The sequence below is a fragment of the Lepidochelys kempii genome, chromosome 3 (assembly GCF_965140285.1).
Source record: "Lepidochelys kempii isolate rLepKem1 chromosome 3, rLepKem1.hap1, whole genome shotgun sequence".
Lineage (NCBI taxonomy): Eukaryota > Metazoa > Chordata > Testudines > Cheloniidae > Lepidochelys > Lepidochelys kempii.
Window position 1 is genome coordinate 137,254,368 of NC_136382.1, and position 22,368 is coordinate 137,276,735.

The following is a 22,368-nucleotide window of genomic DNA, read 5'->3' on the forward strand; positions in this document are numbered from 1 at the left end:
GCAGTCCTATGGAAATCAATGCGTGTTTGCGTGTGGCAAGAGACTAAATAAGTGTTAATATGGTATATGATTTACTGTATCGTCTGTATCATTTCTGTGGTAAAATTAAATTTATATAGTGAAAAATATGTGTGAGAATGAGTCAAAGGACAAATTTCCCACTAATCCAAACAACCACCACCTTTACAGTTCCTCTGTGTTAAGTAAATTGGCATTGTTATAAGTAAAATCAGCGGAATCACAATTAAATATGTTGCAAGTTCCTTTGGACAGAGAACGTTGTCCTGATTCTGATCACACTCAACATAGGTTTCATATCCTTGTTACTTCATTGACTTCTGTGAAATAACTACTGATTTATACTAGTGCACATAAGATAGAACTTGGTCTTCTGCTTTTTTATTGACCTGTAAATCTCCTTGTAGACTTATGCGCTATATAAATAATAATTACTACTACTTTGAATGGAAGTTCAACTGATTTGATGGCAAAATCTTCTCTGAATGGTTAACACTTAATCAAAGCAGAGAAATTATTTTATTTTTGGTGAATTGTCCTGTCCATGAAATTGAGAATCTAACAAAACCTGCTCTAATCTTGGGAGACCTGGGTTTAAGCCCCGAGTAGATTACATTATGTTAGTGGCCTTAGGTAAAACTCTCACAAGCACCCATTAGAGAACCACTACACAATTTGAGATGACAAGGGTACTACACCTGTCTACACTATATCTAACACTAATAATTGTTGTTTGCTGTTTATTTGAAGGAGCATTTAATTGGCTCATAATTATATGGAGAAGGTGGATAATATTTTAATATAATTATCTACATTATAATTGTCCACAAAGTCCCCAATCAGAATAGGGTCTATTTGTGCTAAACACTTCACAGATAGCTCAAATAATTTCCACTCCATAAAGATAAAGAACCAGAAAGTGGCTCAACATGTAATAGGGCTTAATGCCCAAGCAAGCAGCCATGGTGATGGCTCTTGTTAGGTTCTTGTCTCACCTGCTTACAAAAAATGGTTTATTTGTATTATAAAAAATTTAGCTTTAAGTTTTTGGGGTTGAGAGGAAGAGATTGTTGGAGTAAGAAGTCAGAATCAATCTCAGGGGGAAGAAGGAGAGAAGCATAGTGGTCATGGGTAAGTGATGCTGTGCCACTGAAGGGGTTGAATGGTTGGAGAAGGACAGCATGAGAGGGGATGGATCACTTGATGATTATCTTTTCTGTTCATTCCCTCTGAAGCACCTGGCAGGATACTGGGCTAGATGGACCCAGTATGGCCGTTCTTATGAAAACGGCCGGTAACAGGTAGCAATACAGCAAATGAGTAAATACTGTAGAGTGGATATACAATATTTTTTACTGGTAATAGAATGCTAACTGTAATTGAAAATTCCTTGGAAATAATTTTACTAAAATACTAACAGGTGTAGATTTCTGAATGAATATTTCATTTTTATCTATGAATATCCCTAATTTTAAATCTCTCATGTGTGTCTGTTTTAACACAATCATTACTGCAGTAGAACCCAAGGTGTGTTGGGAGCTCTCCAAACACAGAAGACTTATTCCCTGTTTTATGGAGTGTAAAGACTAAAAAGGACAAAGACAGACAATGAGTGAGGGGAAAGGGATGCAACATACAAGTATAGACTGGATTCTGACTTAGCCTTTAATGGGTGTGTAGTGGTAAAGAAGGAAGTAAAGAATCTTCTATGCTCTTCTAATGACTGGACAGAATGACAACCCTGGCACTCAAATGTAGAAACTGTTGCCTAATTCCTTCCCTTATAGCATCGGTTGCCTTAAGAGACCAGGGAAGTTGTAGAGAGTAATGGGAAGCTGAGCTGGCCAGTGGAACTGGCTGGTCTGGTTGAGAAGCTACATGCTGCAGCCCATAAAGTGGAGTGTAACAGTTTGTGTGATGCCCCTGTGTACTGGGGAACTCCGAGTGGCATTCTGCCTCTCTGAGATAGTTTCTGTTATGCTGCTTTGGCTGGCATGGAGTTCCACACTGCCCCCAGTGCAGGGCTATGCCAGAATGGCACAATCTAATCCACAGTCAGAGAGTTGCCATTCATTTTGTTGCTGCTGCTGTTGTTAAACATACTAAATTTGCTCTCCTCCATGATTAAACCCTCTCATCTTCCTCTCTCACAAATTTCCCAGCTTCATTTGTAGTATCCTAATACCCCTTTCTTTCAATAGCCCTCATCCCTGGTTTCAGTAGGACAAAGACACATGAGATCTGTTTATATAAACATTTTCCTGCTAACGTTTCAGATAGGAACATCCCACAATAACAGCATGTTCTCTATATGAATTCTACTATTCCTTTCAACTTTAGGAGAAACAGGACAATTGTAGCTTATTATACCTACAGGATAATGCACTTACAGTAGAATGGATGCTGTGTGATTTCTCACTGAACTTTTATATGCATCTGCTTTTTTTGCAGGCTAAATTCCATTGACGTAAAGTATCAGATGTGGAAATTAGGAGTTGTTTTCACTGATAATGTAAGTTCATTTTACTACATGTATAATAAAATAAAACAGAGTTCTAAGCATGAGAAATTGGTTGAAATGTATGAATCTGATTACTTCTGTATGCTACTGATAACAATTTACTAATCTGATAAGGGAGGTAATTTTGCTTTTTAACCCTGACCTGTGAACTTGGACAGGAAGCCAAACTCCTGTCTCAGTTATACAGGTAAAAATCTGCAGAAACTTCCTTGACTTCAGTAGAGTTCAGCTGGGTCTTTCTCTGATTTGTTTTTGTGCACCTCAGTTGTGCACAGAAACTTGCAACAATTTGTGTGTGGTATTTTGTAAAAATTAGAAAAGAGTGAATCTGAACTATTTTAGTGTGGGTATCAACTTTAATCACAATTTCTCATGCCAGGCTTAGATCTATTTCCATTTTATATGTGGAGCCACTGAGAATTACTAGAACAAGTACAGATAGCGATAGTTGATTTCAGTGGAGTTACTCTCGATTTACACTGGTATATCTGGAAGTAGAAGAATATGGCACAGAATGTGATTTATTAACTCTACTCTTCTTCATTTCCATGTTAAAAAAATATCCAACCTATCAAATGATATCCTGTCACAGGATGAGCTTGACCTTTGAGGGTTAGGACTCAGCCTCCCCCATCCCAGGCCTAGTTCACCTCCCCAGATAAAGGGAATGCATGCAAAGGATGGAGAACTGGTGACTGAGAAGCAGGCCTGCTGAGCCTGAGTTTGGGGTGGGAGCTTACTGGGAAAGGGCAGGTGGCAGTTCTCCTGCTTTCCCAGGCTTAGGGACCTGCAGGGAACAAGAGACCGCTGAGGTCGGAGGGGTGCATAGGACTGTGAGCCTGAAGGGAGAACTATAAGCAAGAGGAAACTCTGATTGAGGACTGTAAAGACTTTTGAGTCTAGAGGGAGGGTTATATGGAAGCTAAAGTCCATCATAAATTGAAAGGACTAAATGAGCCCAGAGAAGAGGTCTGGAAGGTTTAGAGTATTATTTTATAGTAATAAACCACACCTAGAAGGGGAGCAGTACTGTGAAAAAAACAGATGTGGTGATTGGTTTGATGTGAAATTGAAGGTAAACCAAAGCAGTGACATGACCAGTGCTGGATTGGATGTAAGCCCGCCTACGCATCCATTTTCTTGTATATTTCTCATACTTTTTCTTACCTCTTTTGCCAACTATGAAAGATATTTCTTCCCTCAGCTTCTATCTACTTCTCTTGCTGAATGCTGGGTGAAATTATAATCCTGACCATTTGAGAGCAAAATGCTATAATATCATATATAGTTGGGTTGTGGAGTCGTAAGCTCTTATTCCGTTATAAATATCTGCAACAACAGCATTCAGAATAAAAAATAAAACCCTGACAAACCTGAACTTATTTTATAAATATCCATGTGTTTTCAAGCCTGATCTAAGGTTTGTCCTTCTTTAATAGCAGAGATCCAAACATTAAAGCTTTGTAGGAAGTGATTTTCCTGTCCCAAATTGGGATGAAAAGTAAAAATCTCAAAATTTTTGCACACTGAAAATCCATAAATAAATAAATGGTTCAGGTCAATTCAAACTTTTTGTTTCTATAATTCAAAATATTTCATTTCTGTTTCAACCATTTTTAATTTTTCTGTATTTTATTTACTATAATTTGTTTGCATTTCTGAACGAAAAGTAATTTGGAATCAGAAGAACAATTTTTTTGGTTGGAGAATGTTGAAACTAAATGTAAGGAGAATTTTGAAATTCACTTCAAAAAATTTTCAAGTTGAAAATTTTGTAAAAACTTACTCTTCTTCTGAATAGGTTTGAGTTTTGACAAATTGGCATTTTTGACAAAAAATATTTTGTCATCAAACTCCTAACCAGCTCTAGCAAGCATCACTATAGTAAACCACCATACCTGAATACCCAACAGAAAGGCAAGTTTGAGCTCTAATATAATTCTCTCTTTTACTTTGTGACTAAGGTAAGACTGGTTATTACTCAAGGCTGTAGATTTCATTTCCTGTTTTCCTAATGCAATTCTCTCTCTTTTTTTCCTAATAGTCTTTCCTTTACCTAGCCTGGTATATGACTATGTCAATCCTTGGCCATTACAACAACTTTTTCTTTGCTGCTCATCTCCTTGACATTGCAATGGGATTCAAGACACTACGAACTATTCTGTCATCAGTAACCCATAATGGCAAACAGGTATCAAGCTTCATCTCCCTCTCCCTTTTTTGCTGAAGGAATGCTCAGTTAGGTTCATCCCGTGGCTGAATTCAAACTGACTGGGGAAAACTTTTCTCAAGGATTGAAAGGAGAAATGTTCTTTAATTGCAGTTTAGTCTTGTATTGATGAGGAAGCTGGGCTGGAGGATAATCATGATGTCTGAAGTTATATTTCAGACATATATTAAAGAAAATAACCAAGTTTTACTGTCAATTTAGTTCTGTTATAGCAGCACTCTTGCTATGATCCTTGGCTTCTAGTATATTGAAAGTCTAACAAGAGCAAAAGGCCCACACAAGTACTTACTTCAGGGAAAATACAGGTCATCCTCTGTGGGTGCAGACACCCTCCTAGCAACTCACCTGATGCAGTTCTGATATACAAGGAGGGATAGGAAAGGGTTTGGGAGCTTTCTCTGCAATGTCATCTTGTGTACAACCATGCTAGGGGTGAGGCAGAGAGGGGGCCAGAGGATCTGCTGCTACATGGATCCTTCCATTATGCCTCTCTGTGCAGAGGGTGTGTTAGAACTCTAGTGGTTACTACAGTCGGAGCTGTATAAATAGCCATAGACTGGCAATGTATTTAGTTGGTAGCCTTCTTTTCCTCCCCAGCCATGGATATATCCAGCTCCGAGCTAAATTAAACAGGTTGGGGGACTGGGCTGAAATTTTGTACCTTAATGCAGAGTTTAAGCATGGCTTATTCTTTACATATGACCCTTTGAGCTTGGGTTAATTTCACCTACAATGCACATCAGGATTAAAGATCCTGATAGATTAGTCACTGGGTTTTTTTAAAATTTTTGTTGACAAAACACAACACTGTTCAAGTTGGCTACGCGTGATTTTGACCACAGCAATGTAAACCACAAAAACAGCATTCCATGATTTTGCTGTTAGTAACTCATCAGCTGGCAGACTGCATTTTGCATCACAAAAATTTCAATTTAAACTATATCTATCTGGCTCCAGTTTAATTGTTGAGTGATTTATAGAAATGGACTACTATGCTTTATTTTAAGCAAATTAATGCAATCTGAATGTAAGTCTTTAGCAGGCTCCTCATCTGTGTGAATGAGTGTGATGTGAGTAGCTATTAGATGCAAGGTGAATCCTGCCTTCAGCTAGGTTGTCCATATCACCAATTTTACAGGCACTGTTTATAGTCTAAATTATGCAGTGAGGCAGCCCCTCATATTTAAAGGCAGGAGACAGTCCTGCTTATTCACACACATTGATAAGCTATTCATCAGGTTTCTTATCTAAAAAAGGGATTTTCAAACCCTATGGGGCTCACAAAGTCTGTCTGTAGAACTAAATATTTTGAGAGGGAAGCAATAGGGTTCTTGGGATGTTGGGAGGGGAGGTTCATTATTAGAATTAGGTTCAGAATTAGGGGGTTGGAGAACACTGACCTGGAAATGCTGCTTTAATTGGGAAATGATGGATAAAATTCAAATACTGCTAATCAGAGACTGTATTTACACAATATTGGATTATAGTAAAGTGATATTACAGACTGAACTGAGAATATTTCCTTGTTTTATATGAAATTGTCAGATTAAAAATTTATTTTCCAGTTGAGGAAAACCCAGGACTTCCCTCTCAATAGTTTTATGGGATACATAGTGAAAAATCACTTTTTTTCTGCCTCTCATCTCAGATTTGTTGTTCTAGGAAACTTGTGGGGCAAAACTATCTATTTGCCTGATCTATGTACAGTTATGTAGGCCCCATGTGTGCAAAGTTCTATTTGCTTGAAACTTGAAGGAAATATAAGGGAATATGTTTTAAGGCAAAGGAAAGAGTGGCCACCCTAAGTCTCTGCTTTGTCTTTCTGGAGTCCCTCAAATATTTGTAGGACAGTGGATTGTCCCCATTGTGTTTCCATTCCATGATCTGTGCAGGGGATGGTTAACACTCTCAGTAGCCACTACAACTTCATTTAAATGTGTTTCAACAAATGTTTAAACAAGTGTTTTAATCTATTTTTCATAGCAGCTACAGTGGCTGCTGGGAGTTGAAATCTGTCCCTGACAGATGGCTATCCAGTAGAACACTTTGAAGCAACTCTCCAAAAGGACAAGTTATTTACTGTAATGTTTGAACAAGTGCCTAGAGCACTGGAGAAGAGCTTTTTAAAAATTTAACTAAATAAATGAGTTTGGTTTGTATAGTAGAAAATGTGAGTCTCACACAGGTATACAAGCCAACCTACTGCAGCCTTTGCTCTTAGAATAATAAAATAGAGTGTGAGCATGAATAAAATGAAATTACCCTATACTTTAGCTTCTGGTGGGGAGCTTATAATTGCGTTACTATTATATTGCAGCACTTTAGGCCCTGATAATGAGGTCAAATCTGTGTGGGCAAAAGAGTGCTCATACAGCTACTACTGAAGGGCTGAGGTCTTAAAGTTATGTCCTGGAAAGTAACAACCCCTACAGGCTCATGGACATACATTGTACATACCTCTGCTATAATATCACCATAGATAACATTAAGTTTCTGGTTTTTTAAAATAGATGGGACAGGACAGCCACAGAGATGTGGCATGTAAGATAGGAAAGTGAATGCAAGTGACTGATATCCCTTGCTATGATTTAAGAAAGGCCCCATCCCAGTTAGATAGTGAGTATCACTAGTGTACACAGAAAGCCAAATTCAGTACTCTGTCAATCCTGTTTAAATCAGGATTAGCCCGGTAACTAGAAGCACATTTGGTCACACAAGATCAATGACCACTCATTGACATGATTACTAGACCTTAAAGTTTAACCTGTTTGAAAAATTGCATGATTCTCTTTGCAGGGCCTAGAAAATTGCTTTTTTAAAAGGTTGCAAACAATGATAATTTATATGTTAGAAAAGCAAACCCTGCTCTGGTTTCAACTTGAGAATTACAAACCAGTGCTAAGTTTTTTCATTTACTGTGACTCATATTTACCAAGGGAAGCACAATATCTATTTGTTTGCCCATTACAATGATGACTAATGATACAGAAAAAGTATTATCTTTTACTTGCCTGTTGTCGTCCCCCCCCACCCCCAAAAAAAATTAGTTGTCCTTGACCAATGGACAGGTAGAATTTTGCAAGGTTGATGCATGCAAGTTTGGAGAGACTTGCAATACTGAGTTACGTTCACTTTAGGTTGGTCAAATTTTAGCGTTCCAGCCACATGTCCTTTTAAATGTCCAGATATGATTGAGCAGATCTGCAGCTTTTACATGAAGCCTTTACAAGTTAAGTACATAGAATGTAAGGTGATATAGTACTTCATAATTCAGATAGTTATGAAAATTATTTGTTAAAATATTCATTCTTTTCAAATATTTGCTGCAGGAAATTGTAATTCACTTCTAACTACTTTTCATCTGGCTCAAGTCAATATTTTAATGCTTTAGCAATTGAGGACTTGGGGGGATTTATTGCCATTTATGAGAGAAGATATTACACTAACATTAATGTGCTGTTTTTTCTAGGATCCCTCAGATATAACTGAAACTGTGTCACTATAAGATTGCCACCAAGCTAGATAGCAAACTTTTTTAATGCCACTTTTCTACACAAACTCCAAGATGCACCAAATTTTGCAAGTCGGGTCTGTGCAATTTGCTTCTGAAGTGTAGTTTTGCATCAAAGTGGAAGTGCATGGAGATGAAATAACACTTTCAAATAGTGGCACTGATTTACAGATTGATCAAAGAATACTCTTAAATCTAATTGGTCAGTAAATCTAAAACTGGTTTTAACTTCTAGAAAAATTTGTCTTCCATTCTAAATCTACATTCATTACAAATTTTGCTCATTTAAAATTTCAAACACAAAAGCGAAGATCTCATATTTTCTACTGTTCCATACAAAATAAGGAAATTAGAATATTCTGGAGACTTTTTCTTATTTTGCAGCACACTTGCTTTGTGACCTTGGGAAAGTTTTCTCTGTCTCAGCTTCCCATTCTATGTAATGGGAATAATACTTAAAATCCATGGATAGGTAGGTAAAAGGCTTACATAATTGATGTTCATAAAATACTTTGAGATCCTTGGATAGAAGCTCAAAGTGAGTATCTGGCAAACTCAAAACATGCTGTATGTACACAGAATTGACTTACAACCGTTTTAATTTCCCAGACATTTGGTATTTAATTTAATAATTGTTGCATTGGAATGTACTTGTGACCTGCACTGATACTATAAATAGGAAACAGGAATGTATTTTTTAAGCTTACAGAATAGAAATACCTTCTTTTCTGTCTGTATGTGAGCACATATCGGTATGGATATGAATTTACATTTTTGCTAATTTTTTTTGTTCATTTGCCTCAAAGTTCTAGAAACATTTTAACATTCATGAGCCAATTTAAATGCTCTAACATTGCATAAAATCCACTTATATTTTACTAAAATAAAACAAAAATTCCTTTTTAAAATGCCAGATTGGGGAGGGAGAGAGATGGGGGTAAATAAAGTGAGTTTATCTTCGCCAGTAAATGTAGTTTATTATTTCTCTCTTTTCCCCATCATATAAGAAAATTGCACTGCATGCTTTCATGGTGTTAATACATCCATCATATAATTCTCTCTTCTAGCTTGTGTTAACAGTGGGATTACTGGCAGTGGTAGTCTACTTGTACACAGTAGTGGCATTCAATTTTTTCCGTAAATTCTACAACAAGAGTGAAGATGGAGATATGCCAGATATGAAATGTGATGATATGCTAACAGTAAGTCTGTTTGCTTTTTGCTCATCTTTACTTAAGTTATTATGATATTTCCTGTTCCCCTCCCCTATTTTCATGCAACTGTTCCTGAATAATATCTATAGCCAGAAGGATGGCTGCTCACAACAGGAAGATTATCAGTGAAGCATGAAGGAATAAAAAATGTAATACAAACCTGCAGGAGTTAGAGAACGTGACCACAAATGAAATGAAGATGAAATAATGTGACATTAGTCTTTGATATGATTTATGTGAGACTAAAAAAATCAAACAAAGTCAGAAAGTTGTTTCACTGCATGAGGCTTTCTCAAAAGTTGCATGAAAGGACTTCTGAATGCTGCAGTTTTACAGGCCATACAGACAGTTGTGTGGTTATTGTAAACTGTTACCAATGATTCCCACTAACCTCAATTGGTTGATTGGATGTCTTCCGTTGACATCTCTGTCACTGGAAACTTTCTGGTGCATGTTAGCCTGACAGTTATTTACCAATTGTTTTAAATTGCCATTTGAAAGGGTCTGATAGTGTCAAATTTTGCTGATTCAGAAGACGTTGCCTAGATCATTACAAAATCTAAGGAATGTAATGACTTTCTGATGTATTTTTTACATATTATTTACCTCATTTCCCAATAACCAATACCACATATTTTAAAAATTCTAATAATCAGAAAAAATTTAAAAGAAAATAACATTACTAAAAACCCTTGTAAAAATGCTATGGTATTTTCCACGGGAGTGCACTTTCCTCCTTTGGCCGTGGCTTTGTAAGTCTCAAATTGCTGTGCTGTGAACTATTTGTGAACAAAATAATTATAAGATCATTCCTGTTACTGTATACCGCATTATGGCTCTTGGATTTCTCATGCCTTTTCTTAGCACCTAGTTATTGGTGTTGGTACATTCTACAGGTATTTTATTAAGATGAAGTAGCCTTACACTCTCCACAGGATACTTCTTAAGAACCAATTTCTGCACCCAGTTTCACTGGCTTAAACTATAGTGAAAACTATAGGAACAAAATTGACTTAGTGGAACTAATGCAGAGTTACATCAGTGCAACCCAGAGCATAATTTGACTAGCTGTACAGCAATGACATACAGGGCCAGATTCTTCTATGTTATGCCAGTGTAATCCAGAGTAATCCCACTGATTTCCATGGAGCTACTACTGATTTACAAGAGTGCAAGATCAGAATTTGGCCCACAATACCTGTCAGCTTTCTCTGTGCTTTGAAGTCCATTTGATTTGAAATACATTAGGAATACTCATTAGGAAATGGAAAGGTTTTCTTTTTAGCGTTAGCATGTTTGTAAATTAGCCAGTAGAGAACATCCACTTTCAAGTATAAGTACCATAACCGACAGTGCGATATCTCCTTGGCACTTTTGTAGCTTGACATAATTAATTCCATTTTGAATTTCCAATTGATTTCAGAGAGAAATGAATCGATTGCATTTCAGAATCCTCTGATCCAGTCGGGAGTGGAGGTTGTAGGGATGGGAGGGAGGCAAGGCAAGATGCAATGAATGGACACTTTCTGTATAAAGATAAATCAAAGGAATAAAGATAAACTGCTAATGGGATAGATTGTGGCCTGTGCTACAGGGCCACACTGGGATTCAAGGGGGAATAAGAAACTGCTTGGCCTTCCCAGAACTTGGGTCTAAATGCATAGCAGTAAATGGGGACTGTGGACTTGATGCTCCCTGACCATGTAAGTGGGTGGGGAGAGGTGGAAATGGCTGGAACATTGACGCCACCTCTCCTAATGCACTGGTCAATGCAACTAAACTGGAAGTGCTATGGGGTTGTCCTCTGCAAGTGGAAAGTGCCAGAGGAGAAAGTGGGGATGAAGGAAGGAAACATGACTTTCTCAGGCCTGATGTCTTTACTGCACTGGTCTTTCTTCAGCACCATATGCACCACTTATACAGGGAAGACTGCAAAAACACAATCAAGCCCACTTTATTTCAGTGCTTACAAGTGGAAGACAAATGTGTGAAACTGGTTCCTCAAGTAGCAGTCCATCACAAAAGAAAAATAAATTTCATCCCCATCGTGCCAAAAAAACCCAACAACATAATTCTGGACCTAATACAGTTTATAAGCAGGCAGGGTTTGTTGCCGTTCTACAATAGTATGCCCAAATTGCAAACGTAGCTTCAGATTGGGAAAGCCCTAGTGTTCAAAGGTGTTCCATTTGTCTGAAATACTATGCAGTTGTGCAGTTTGCAGAGTGGCTCCTAGTTTTCTTGCCATATTTGTTGATTGGATCAAATGAAGAATGTTTTTAGGATGTGTGTTGAAGTTACATTTCTAATGATAGCAACATGGAGATGTGATGTGATCCTATTCTGATCATAGTACAAGAGGAGGGGAAAGTGTAAAATAATCCAAAGAGTGAAAAATTCAAAGAGTGAAAAAATTCTGATTTGGAACAGTTTGTATAAGATAGCATGACACATGTAAGCCGATTATTCAGCCCCCCCAAACCAAAAAGCTATCAAAACACACACAATTTTCTCCCTGCGGGGAGGATGAGAAAGAAATTGAACCACATGTGACAGGTGTTAGTGAAATTGTTTAATGCATGACTGGAAGGTGCTCAGATACCAAGGTAACAAAGGTGGTATATGAACCTGAACAAAATAGATTTCTTCCTGCCCCATCCCCTGCAGACTAAAAAAAAATTACAGTAATTGCCCTGAATTGCAGCTTCTTGCACTGCCCTTAATCAGAAAGGGTCAGATTCTGCTATCCTTATGTATGTTGAGGAGGAACTTAGTCTGCATATAGCCCCCAGATCTAAATGTGACTACTCCTGAAGTAAAATAATACTCAGTGGAAGCAATGGTCATGGAATCAGGCATGAAATCCATCTGCTGGAACTTTTGCACACAGCTAGCTATGTTCTTTACCTGCCTATGTGCTTTTGGGACCGCACAGAGCACAATTCCATATACTAATTCTACCACCTGTCACTGTTGCCCCTTCCTCCGGACCAAATGAGTGTGTAACATCTTGATTTGCTTTTCAAAGATGCAGGATTTTAATCCAGATTTCTCATTCTTAAAACTTTCATTTTGTTCTCTTAAAGTATGATTTGTACTCTGAAAAATTCTTATGTAAATGGCACCTTTGGGATTCCGTATTTCTTACATATCACCAATTTGATATCCCATTTAGTCAGTTTACAGATAAAAATGACCACCCCCTCTAAAACTCAACCTGGGCTCTGAAAAGACAAGCTTTCTCTTTCTAACGCAGCCTCATCAGCAGCAATAATGATCCTGCAGGTGACACAGTGCCTTCAGTACCACCTGTACAAGGCTCTGGAAGGTCTTGTGCAAGTATAACTGAGAACATCATTCGCACTGTAGAATCATCATGACTTGTGAAGTTGTGGTCATTCCAGAAAAGAGCCCAGCTTGATCTTAAGATCCCAGAGTGGGTCTGTAGGGTTGGGAGTCAGAAAAAAAATATTTTAACTCTTAAACTGAGCACATTTGATATGAGATCATTGTGATGTGGTAAACAAGACACCCCACATTGCTATTACTAGTCACTCTTCAGAATGGAAGTGCACATTAATTATCTCATGCATCTCTAACACGTCCTCTGAAGAAGGATTCTCAGGAGCTGTTTTTCCTTTGAGGTACTGAAGATGGGGAAAGAATAAAGAAATACAATTTTATTTAAAAGGCAACAGATTACAATAATAGTAATCATTATCATTTTACATTTCAGAGAAACTTTGCAATACGTATTCTCATCTCCACTTTATATCTACAGACACAGAGTCAGACTCTTCGGTATCAAAGGTGGACACAGCAATTCAGTTGCAGAGCCAAAATTAGAATATAGCAGTGCCTGCATTGTCGCCTCATGCTTACTTCACCAGGCCATGCTATGCAAACAATAAGACCATATAACTTACGAGCAATTAGCAGTTTTTTTTCAATCAGGTAAAATTGTTGTAACACTCTTTCCTTTTTGTTTTATGGTGCAATTGGAAAACATGAAATTTTGCATCTTGAATCTCAGCAGCATTTCCAATCTTGCTGTAAAATTACCCCCACCCCCACCCCACCTCCCCCCCAAAAAAGAGGGGAAAAAAGAGAGCCAGCATGGTCTAATAGATAAGGCACTGGACTGAGAATCAGGAAACTGCATTTCTATTCCTAGCTCTGCCATTGACTTGCTGTGTGACCTTGGGCAATTTCATTTCACCTCTCTGTGCCTCTGTTTCCTCTTCCTCTTCTCTAAATAAATAAGAAATTTGCCCTTTCTTTTCCTTACTTATTTAGACTGTAAGCTTTTCAATCCAGGAACAGTCTCTCTGTTTCTACAGGACCTCCCAATGGGATCCCATTCTCAGTTGGGGCTTTTAGGTACTGCTGTCATACAAATACATAATAATAAGTAGCCAAAATCTTGGAGAATGGGTTATTTAAATGGTTATGTGTTCTTTCATTTTCTCATTTTTTTCCAGTGCTACATGTTTCATATGTATGTTGGAGTGCGTGCGGGCGGAGGCATTGGTGATGAAATTGAGGATCCAGCAGGAGATGAATATGAGATCTATCGGATCATCTTTGACATTACTTTCTTCTTCTTTGTAATTGTCATTCTGCTAGCCATCATACAAGGTATGTGTTCATACTCTGTGGCCACAGGGAAGTGATATTTGAAACCACTGGAATCTTAGTGCCACAGTCATCCCTCCACATACATGATGTTAATGAGAACTAAAAGACCAACATTTCACCAAAGAGGGGTGATAATGGCTAGGTAGGATGTTTTCCTCAACTCCACATAACCCCAGGAGTGAGGACAGGGCAAGGAGAGGGGGATTCAGAGGAAAAACTGTTTGATGTGTGTGATAACCTGGGGTACAACCTCGAATTGTGGGACTGCTGTGCCCACTTAAATCTCCAGTCTGGCCTGTCTCTCATGATATTTTGCTAGTGACAAACAGCAAATCCCTCCAGAGGCTGTAATCACTCAGTCAACAAAATGCAGGGACAGACCCAGCTAAATTGCATGAATGCCCTTTAAGCCACTCATGAACCATACACAGGGAAACACCAGAAAATCCCCCACACTTCCCAGCCTTGCACTCTCGAAATGTACCATCTTACACTGCTCAAGATCTTCTCTTGAACAATGTAAGCTCATTAATTAGTTTGCCATTTCATGAAAAGATAGTGGACATGCACCAGCCTTTGTAATCTGAGCAGATTCACCAAACACTTAAGACAAACTCACTGAAAAATAAAAAAATATTAAAATAAGTTTATTAACTACAGAAAGATAGATTTTAAGTGATTATCAGTGTTAAGCATAGAGGCCAGAGTTGATTACATAAGAAATAAAAGTAAAATCACAGTCTAAATTCTAAACTTTGTCGGACTAAGAAAGATTTGAATCAAGCAGTTTTTCTCACCCCACTAGACACTATAAGCAGTTCACAGTTCTTAATTCACAGACTGAATTCCTTGCTCAGCCTGGAGCCAATCTCCCCAGTTCAAAGTCTTTTCTTTCAAATGTTCTTTTTGTCTTCAGAGTAGGTGGGGGAAGAGAGAGGCCCGGGGCTGATGTCACAATCTCCAATTTATAACCCCCAATCAATGTAAATGGAAATATACTGTCTAAAACATGGAGTCAGGGATCATGTGTTCTAGATACCCTGCTGAGACACTGGGCCTGCATTGTCTACGTGGTTCAGGAGGGGTTCACTGGGAGAGTGGATTCTTTATAATGGGCCTTCAATACATGACTGGCTAGTCCTAATGTTAATCTGTCTTGGAGATGTTAGTTGTTCCTTTGTTGCCACTTGAAGGCTAGTTGTAGGCATCTCCCAGACTCACAATATATTTCAATAACAACCATATAGCAAACTTCATAATTTCACATACCATGGTAGTACATACAATTCAATAGGATAGTAATATTCAATGGATCATGACTTCTCAAATGATACCTCACAAGGCATAGTTTGGACAAAACATACCATAGTCACATAGCCGTGGTGAATATGTAGGTACAGGGTGTCATTTTGAGGTACAATCACAATGGGACATGCTTCTCTTTAAGTCTGTGGCAAGTTACAGTGCTTTAATCACAATGCATTATTGCCACTAAGAGCAATACTAGCTCCTCCATCGTGGCTTTTCTCTTCAGAGAATGGGGCCACACATCCAAGATGGGTGTACCGCATATCACTGCCACAGATATGAAGGAGGAGATGCATGTAGGCAGGATCCTGTAGTGCAAAAGACTACTGACTCTTGAGGTTCTCTCCAGTATAGCTTGACCTCCAATCCATTTTGGCCCTTATCCCTTCTGGATCCGTTCCATGAGTTGTCCCACTTTCAAGGCACTCATATACTAGCACAGTGAGTGCAGTACAGAAGTTCAATACAACAGAAGAGAAGATATGGAGGAGCAGCAGAGGCAATAGTTCTGCCCTCCTTCTATGTGCCTTTTGAAGAACAAAGGGGAGTGTTTGGCCCATAGTAAACAAGCCTTTCAATCTTTTTCCAATGAAGACAGAGTCTCTCCCGTAAAAGGAATACAAAATCAAGGCTTTTAATATCCAATACTTGTTTTTTGTCAAATTTTCAGTAAGAATCCTATCACTTACATTCTTTGAGTAGATGCAACTGTGTATTCTGCTTAGGCATGGGTGCACCCAGTGCACCGGAGCTGGAGAAATTTGCCCAGCAGTATCTGTATTGGCAGTGCTAGCCCTCCCCTGGCCATATAAGGGCAGTGCCCTCTGACCCATTCAATAAGTTTCTTCTTACTACCCATGGCTAGATTTGGAGCTCTTTGCAGTGTCTTCACCTCAGATTTTTGTTCTCCATTTCTGAGAACTTTTTCTTTGGTTAAATTTCATGTTAGTACAAGTTTTAGTTAGAGTAGTTAGCTGCCCTGTGATGCGCCGTCAGCCGGGTTCAAGCATTGTCCATCGTGGGAGGGAACCATCTCCAATAGTGATCCCCATGCAAGCTATTTATTGTGTCTCAGTGAAGAAAACATTAGAGAGTTTCAGAGTAGCAGCTGTGTTAGTCTGTATTCGCAAAAAGAAAAGGAGTACTTGTGGCACCTTAGAGACTAACCAATTTATTTGAGCATAAGCTTTCGTGAGCCACAGCTCACTTCATCGGATGCATACTGTGGAAAGTACAGAAAATCTTTTTATACACACAAACCATGAAAAAATGGGTGTTTACCACTACAAAAGGTTTTCTCTCTTCCCCACCCCACTTTCCTGCTGGTAATAGCTTATCTAAAGCTAATATAATCATATTATATAATATAATCATATATCTAAGCTATTAGAGAGTTATGATCCATCTGCAAGTCATTCACAAAAAGGACTCTGGTGGCGAGAGACTTGCAGCTGAATTGGCACCTGGTAGAGCAGACCGTGAAGACTGCTTCAGCTCTGAGACCTTCATCTTTTTATCTGATAAGTGGTCACTTTTGGATCTGACAAGCGATTCCATTCCGTGTTCGGGCTCTGGCACTTCCCTCAAGAGGAAGAGAGGTCATTCACTCTCCTTTGGTACAGTGAGGAAGGGGTCTGATAAAATGAACTGGGATCATTCCAGGGCTTGGGGAGACTCCTCCTCATTTCCTAAGAGGAGTGATGACCTGCACCATACTCCCTCTGGCATGTGGAATGGAGCAGGTCTATCCAACTTCTCCCTGGTATTGGACTGAAATCAGTGAGAGCCTGTACCATCAACTCTGGTTTCGGCCATGGGGCATCTGTTGAGTGCAGTATCCATGATGTTGATACTAGCAGTGACTGTTTCCATGCGAGCAGCATACTGGGTGGCATCAGACCTGCTTTGCTCTCAATCCCAGACTCTCCACTGATTCATGAGCGCTCTGGTGCCATCACTTCTACTGCCTCATCCTCTGTTGTGCTCTTGGCATCTCCTGGCTGTGTCACAGAGCTGCCCAGGCCTCAGATCGTTTAATGGAGGCCAACACTGGGCCTGGCACTGAAGGCCCTGTAGACACTGATGCATACTTCAGCACCATCATTGTCTTGGTGGCAGATCCCTTCATTGAACTTCATACCAACTTAGCCTCAGTACCAAATGGGAGTGTGTCTCATTCAATACCACCCGTGCTGATCCTCAGTTCCTCTTCATTCCCAATGCTGGTCCCATATTAGGACTCGAATACCACAGACATCTGGGTCCTAAGCGCCATCAGGTTGGGATATGCCATATAGTTCCTCTCCATCCCTCCTCCCCACCCCGTAATCCATCCTTCTTCAGGGACACCTCTCAGAAGACACTGGTCCTCAAGCAGGTCCAGTCTCTTCTGGTGCATGGAGCTGTAGAACAGATCCCCCTACAGCATCGGGGACAGAGATTCTAGTCCTGATGTTTCCTGATCCCCAAGCCCAAAGGAGGGTTGAGACCTATCCTTGACCTCCATGATCTCTACAAATGCATCAGATATGTGAGATTCTGTGTGGTTACCCTATCAACTATCTTCCCTGCCTTAAATCATAATGACTGGTTTGCTGTTCTAGACCTTCTGAATGCTTATTTCCATGTAGCAATTCTTCTGAGTCACAGGAGGTTTCTCCAGTTTGTCATGGCAAACTGTCATTGTAAGTACACCACGCTCCCTTTTGGTCTGTCCTCTACTCCCTGGATTTTTATTAAATACATGATTGTAGTGACAACATATCTCAGGAAGAGGGCATTCATATCTTCCCACATATGAACTATTAATTCCTGAGAGCAGGTCCAGGGAAGAAATCCTCTCTCATGTTCGCTTCATGCTACATTTTCTTGATTGTCTATGTTTCATCCTAAACAATGGGTAATTAACATTGGTTCCAACTCAAAGAATTGAGTTCTTTGGGACCCTGGTAGACTCTGCAAGTTCAAGAGCATTTCTGCTGACTGACTAATTCTACACTATTTGCCACCTATGTCTGAAACTGCAGTCTCAACCCTCAACCTCAGCCCATGCATGCCTGAGGTTACTAGGTCATCTGGTTGCATGCACACAGGTAGTCCAATTTGCCAGAATGCACTTTCACTCTCTTCAAATGTGGCTGAAGTTGGTCTATCATCTGAATCGTCATCGCTTGGACAGACTAGTCTGACTTGATCCAGGATCGGCAGATGTCTTATGATAGTGGGTGGTTCAGGGCAATGTGTGCCAGGGCATTCCCTTCGCTTGGTCCCCAATGACCAAGACTGTTGTCACCAATGCCTCCTTAATACGTTGGGGAGTTCATCTTGGAAAGTTCAAGGGCAGTGGTCACAACAGGAAGCTTTTCGGCATATCTATGTCCTGGAACTTCATGCCATCTGCAATGTCCTGGAGCTACATGCCATCTACAGGCTCTTCAAGATCTCATCAGGGACTGGGTGGTGCACATCCTTGCCAACAATACCACTGCAATGTATTATGTGACAAGACGGGGGGAGAACACTCCAACATGCTGTGTCAGGAGGTCATCAAACTCTGGCAGTTTTTCACTGAGGAAACATTACTCCCGTTGCTGACCACTTACCTGGGATCACCCGGCAGATCACCTAGGCAGAGATTTCTCACTGAAGCGCAAATGGTCTCTGAACCCCAGCATCAGGTGGTTCGTTTTTGCAGTTTGGGGCATTCTGACAATCTACCTGTTTGCCACAAGAAACAATAAGAAATGCTAGCTCTTTTGCTCCTGAGGGGGTTTCAGTCTGGGCTCCTTGACCAATATTTTTCACCTGAGCTGGGAATCAGCACCCCTATATACTTTTTCTTCAATCCTGATCATCCCATGGGTCATTCTCAAGATGAAATTGGACCACACCAAGCTCTTTATCATTGCTCTAGCATGACCGAGACAATATTGCATCATTAGTTTAGCCTCCTATATCCCTTCTTTCCAACCTCCGGACTCTGCAGCACAGTCAGATTTTGCACCCAATGCTCAGCTCCCTGCATCTCACAGAGTGGATGCTGCATGGTTAACGAGGAGGAAGAACTATCTTCAGAGCAGTCAGGCAAGTCTTGCTAACTAGTAAGAAGCCCTCCACCAGAGTGACCTATTCAGCCAATTGGAAGCGGTTTTTGGTATGATCATGAGCCTAGGGAGTTGAACTGAAGTTGGATTGTATCCAGGAAACCTTGGAGTACCTGTTACATCTTCAGTCTTCTGGTCTTGCACTTAGTTCATTGAGAGCCCACCTGGCAGCAATTTCAGTGTTTTATCTGTCAATCCATGGGAAGTCAGTGTTTCCAAACCCCATGGCAGTGAGATTCTTGAAAGGAATCACTTGTCTCTACCCACTATTTAAAGAATGATTCCTTTGCATGGGGCCTTAATACTGTCTTAGCGGCCCTTATGAGACCTCCTGTCAAGCCTTTGGCAACTTCTTCTTTCTCCCTTTGTGTCAGAAAACTGCCTTCCTTGTAGCGATAACGTCTGCAAGGAGGGTGCGTGAGTTGCAGGCTTTGACAATGGAGCACCCTTACATGCAGTTTTCTAAAGACAAAGTAACCCTGATGCTGCATCCTAAGTTTTCATCCAAGGTGGTTTCCCAGTTTCAGTTGAACCGAGCTTATATTTACCAGTGTTCGTCCCTAAGCCCCATTCAGCCCCAGAGGAACAACATCTCACACACGGGATGTCAGGCGATATTTAGCTTTTTATCTGGGTAAAACCAAACATTTCTGTTTCTCATCTCATTTGTTTCATATGCAGACTGAATGAAGGGTCACATAGTTTCTTCACAGATGAGCTCCAGGTGGATACATTCTTGTTTCCTGACAACATACGAAGTAGCCCAGACTATGTCTACTCATTCCACAAGAGCCCAGGGAATATCAATGGCATTTCAATATTGGACATTTGCAGGGCTGCCACTTGGTCTTCTGTATGTACTTTTAAAAGCCACTGTGCCATTACTGCTGCATCCAGATCAGATGGAAACTTTGGGAAGGCAGTCCTGCAGCCCTTGTTAAAAGAGAATCAGAGCCCCACCTCCTACAAGTAGTGTGTGTAAATTACCTAACTGGAATTACATGGCTGCATCTGCTTGAAGAAGAAAAAAAGGCTACCTACTTGTAACTGTTGTTTTTCAAGATGTGGCACAGACATGTATTCCACAATCCACCTTCTATCCCCTCTGCATCGGAGTCTGTAGTTCTGACGTTTAGTGTGAAGGAATTGAGAGGGTCAGGCCACTCATATGGCCAGACGAAGGGCTAAGGGGACAGGTCATGAGTGCCAGGCAAAGTTCTCTGGCTCTGCTGCACTGGGTGTGCACACACCTAAGTAGAATACACATCTGCATCACATCTTGGAGAACAGCAGTTATGGGTAGGTAACTGTTTTTTCACCATTGTCTCTTGTGAAGGCTAAGCTTACCTTTTAAAAAAGCAATATCAGATGGGAAGAGATGAACATGCGTGCCTGTTAGAATGAACGTACTGAGATCATTAGTTGAAGGATTTGCCATACAACCAAAATAGTTGGGTTCTGGGAGGCGGGATGTTGCAATTAAGGCTACATAGTATAGTGCTATCTGTCATTTTGTCAGGTTGATTTGCTCATACATGTTGGACAATTCTTTGCCTGAGGGCATTCTCCAATGGGAAATTCCCCGTTTCCATCTTGTCGGCTCTTTTGTTCATTGTTTACATGAGGCCTTTGGAAAGGTTAGTGAGGAGGCATAGGTTGCAATGTCTTCAGTGTGCTGATGACATGTAGCTTTATATCTCCATTTAAACTGTCCCAGATGGAGATGTCATTGCCTTATTCATTATTTGAGAGAGAATAGGGTGTAGATTGAGACTCAGCTGGAAACCTGTACCCCATGATCTGCACTGGCTGACTGTTGGTTACTGGATTTTAAGATGGTTGGTTTTGACCTATAAGCCCAAAGTGGCCTGCGACCTACCTACCTCAGAGACTTTCTTTCTCCAAGTGGCAAACTATCCCAAGGTAGTCAGTGGAGATGCCCGAGCATAAGCCCAATCATTATAAGAGAGGAGGTGGCTGACAGGGCTCTGGATCTTTGGAATTTGCTTTCCCTCAAGTCCATAACAACCTGAATTTGTCAGCCTTCAGAGCACTCTGCAAGACCCACTTTTCCTTTTTTGCCGTGAGGAGATGGAGGGTTGGGTAGAGCTAGTTGTGATGCTTTGGTACTCTGGAGACTTTATTTATTTTTTATTGTATTTATGCTGATGCTGGGGTATTGTTCTAGGAGATTTAAAAGATTTTTGTTTGTTTACAATGTGTCTATGCAATCAAGGTGTGATTGCAGCTTGTGTAGGCATACCCATGCTAATTTTAACCTAGCTGGTTCAGGCTAAAAGTACCAGAGAAGGTGTGGTGGTGCAAAATTGTCAAGGATGCCCAGAGAATTGGAGAGGATATTCTTTTATTATAGTTCCAGTTTGTAAAAATTCAAATCAACAAATACATCCTTTTGGAGTAACACAAGCCAAGACTTTGATGGTTTCACTGCTTTTATAAATAATGATCTTCGATTGCCTTGTACCAGCTAACATTTAGTTAGATGATGAGTTTTGCTCTGAGAGGATACTTCCCAGTTTCTTATAGGTGTGTTTAGATAAGGGTTCTCAGCTGTGTGGCAAATTGTTTACAATTCTGATGTGTTGCCTCAAGGATTCAAGCAAACTTTTGTTTTTAAATGGCATTTGTAAAAAACAGAATTCCATGTTCTGATATCCTCAAGCAGTGTATCTCCTGCTGTTTGCTTTTCCAGTTTGGTTTCCCTGTTTGTGACTAACTGAATATATGTTGACAGGTCTTAACTGTAAAACCTGAGCCTAATTCTTATCTCACTTTCACAAATTGTACAGCAGGAAACTCCATTA

At 39.9% G+C, this 22,368-nt stretch overlaps 1 protein-coding gene across 1 annotated transcript in view; it reads left to right on the top strand.

The window, feature by feature from the left end:
• RYR2 (ryanodine receptor 2) overlaps positions 1-22,368 on the top strand; it is a 719,385-nt gene that overhangs the window by 688,539 nt on the left and 8,478 nt on the right. Inside the window, exons 97-100 of the mRNA XM_073338199.2 lie at positions 2,470-2,530; positions 4,584-4,730; positions 9,348-9,482; positions 13,976-14,132. Of these exons, the coding sequence (XP_073194300.1) occupies positions 2,470-2,530; positions 4,584-4,730; positions 9,348-9,482; positions 13,976-14,132 (500 nt within the window). The remainder of the gene's footprint in view (positions 1-2,469; positions 2,531-4,583; positions 4,731-9,347; positions 9,483-13,975; positions 14,133-22,368) is intronic.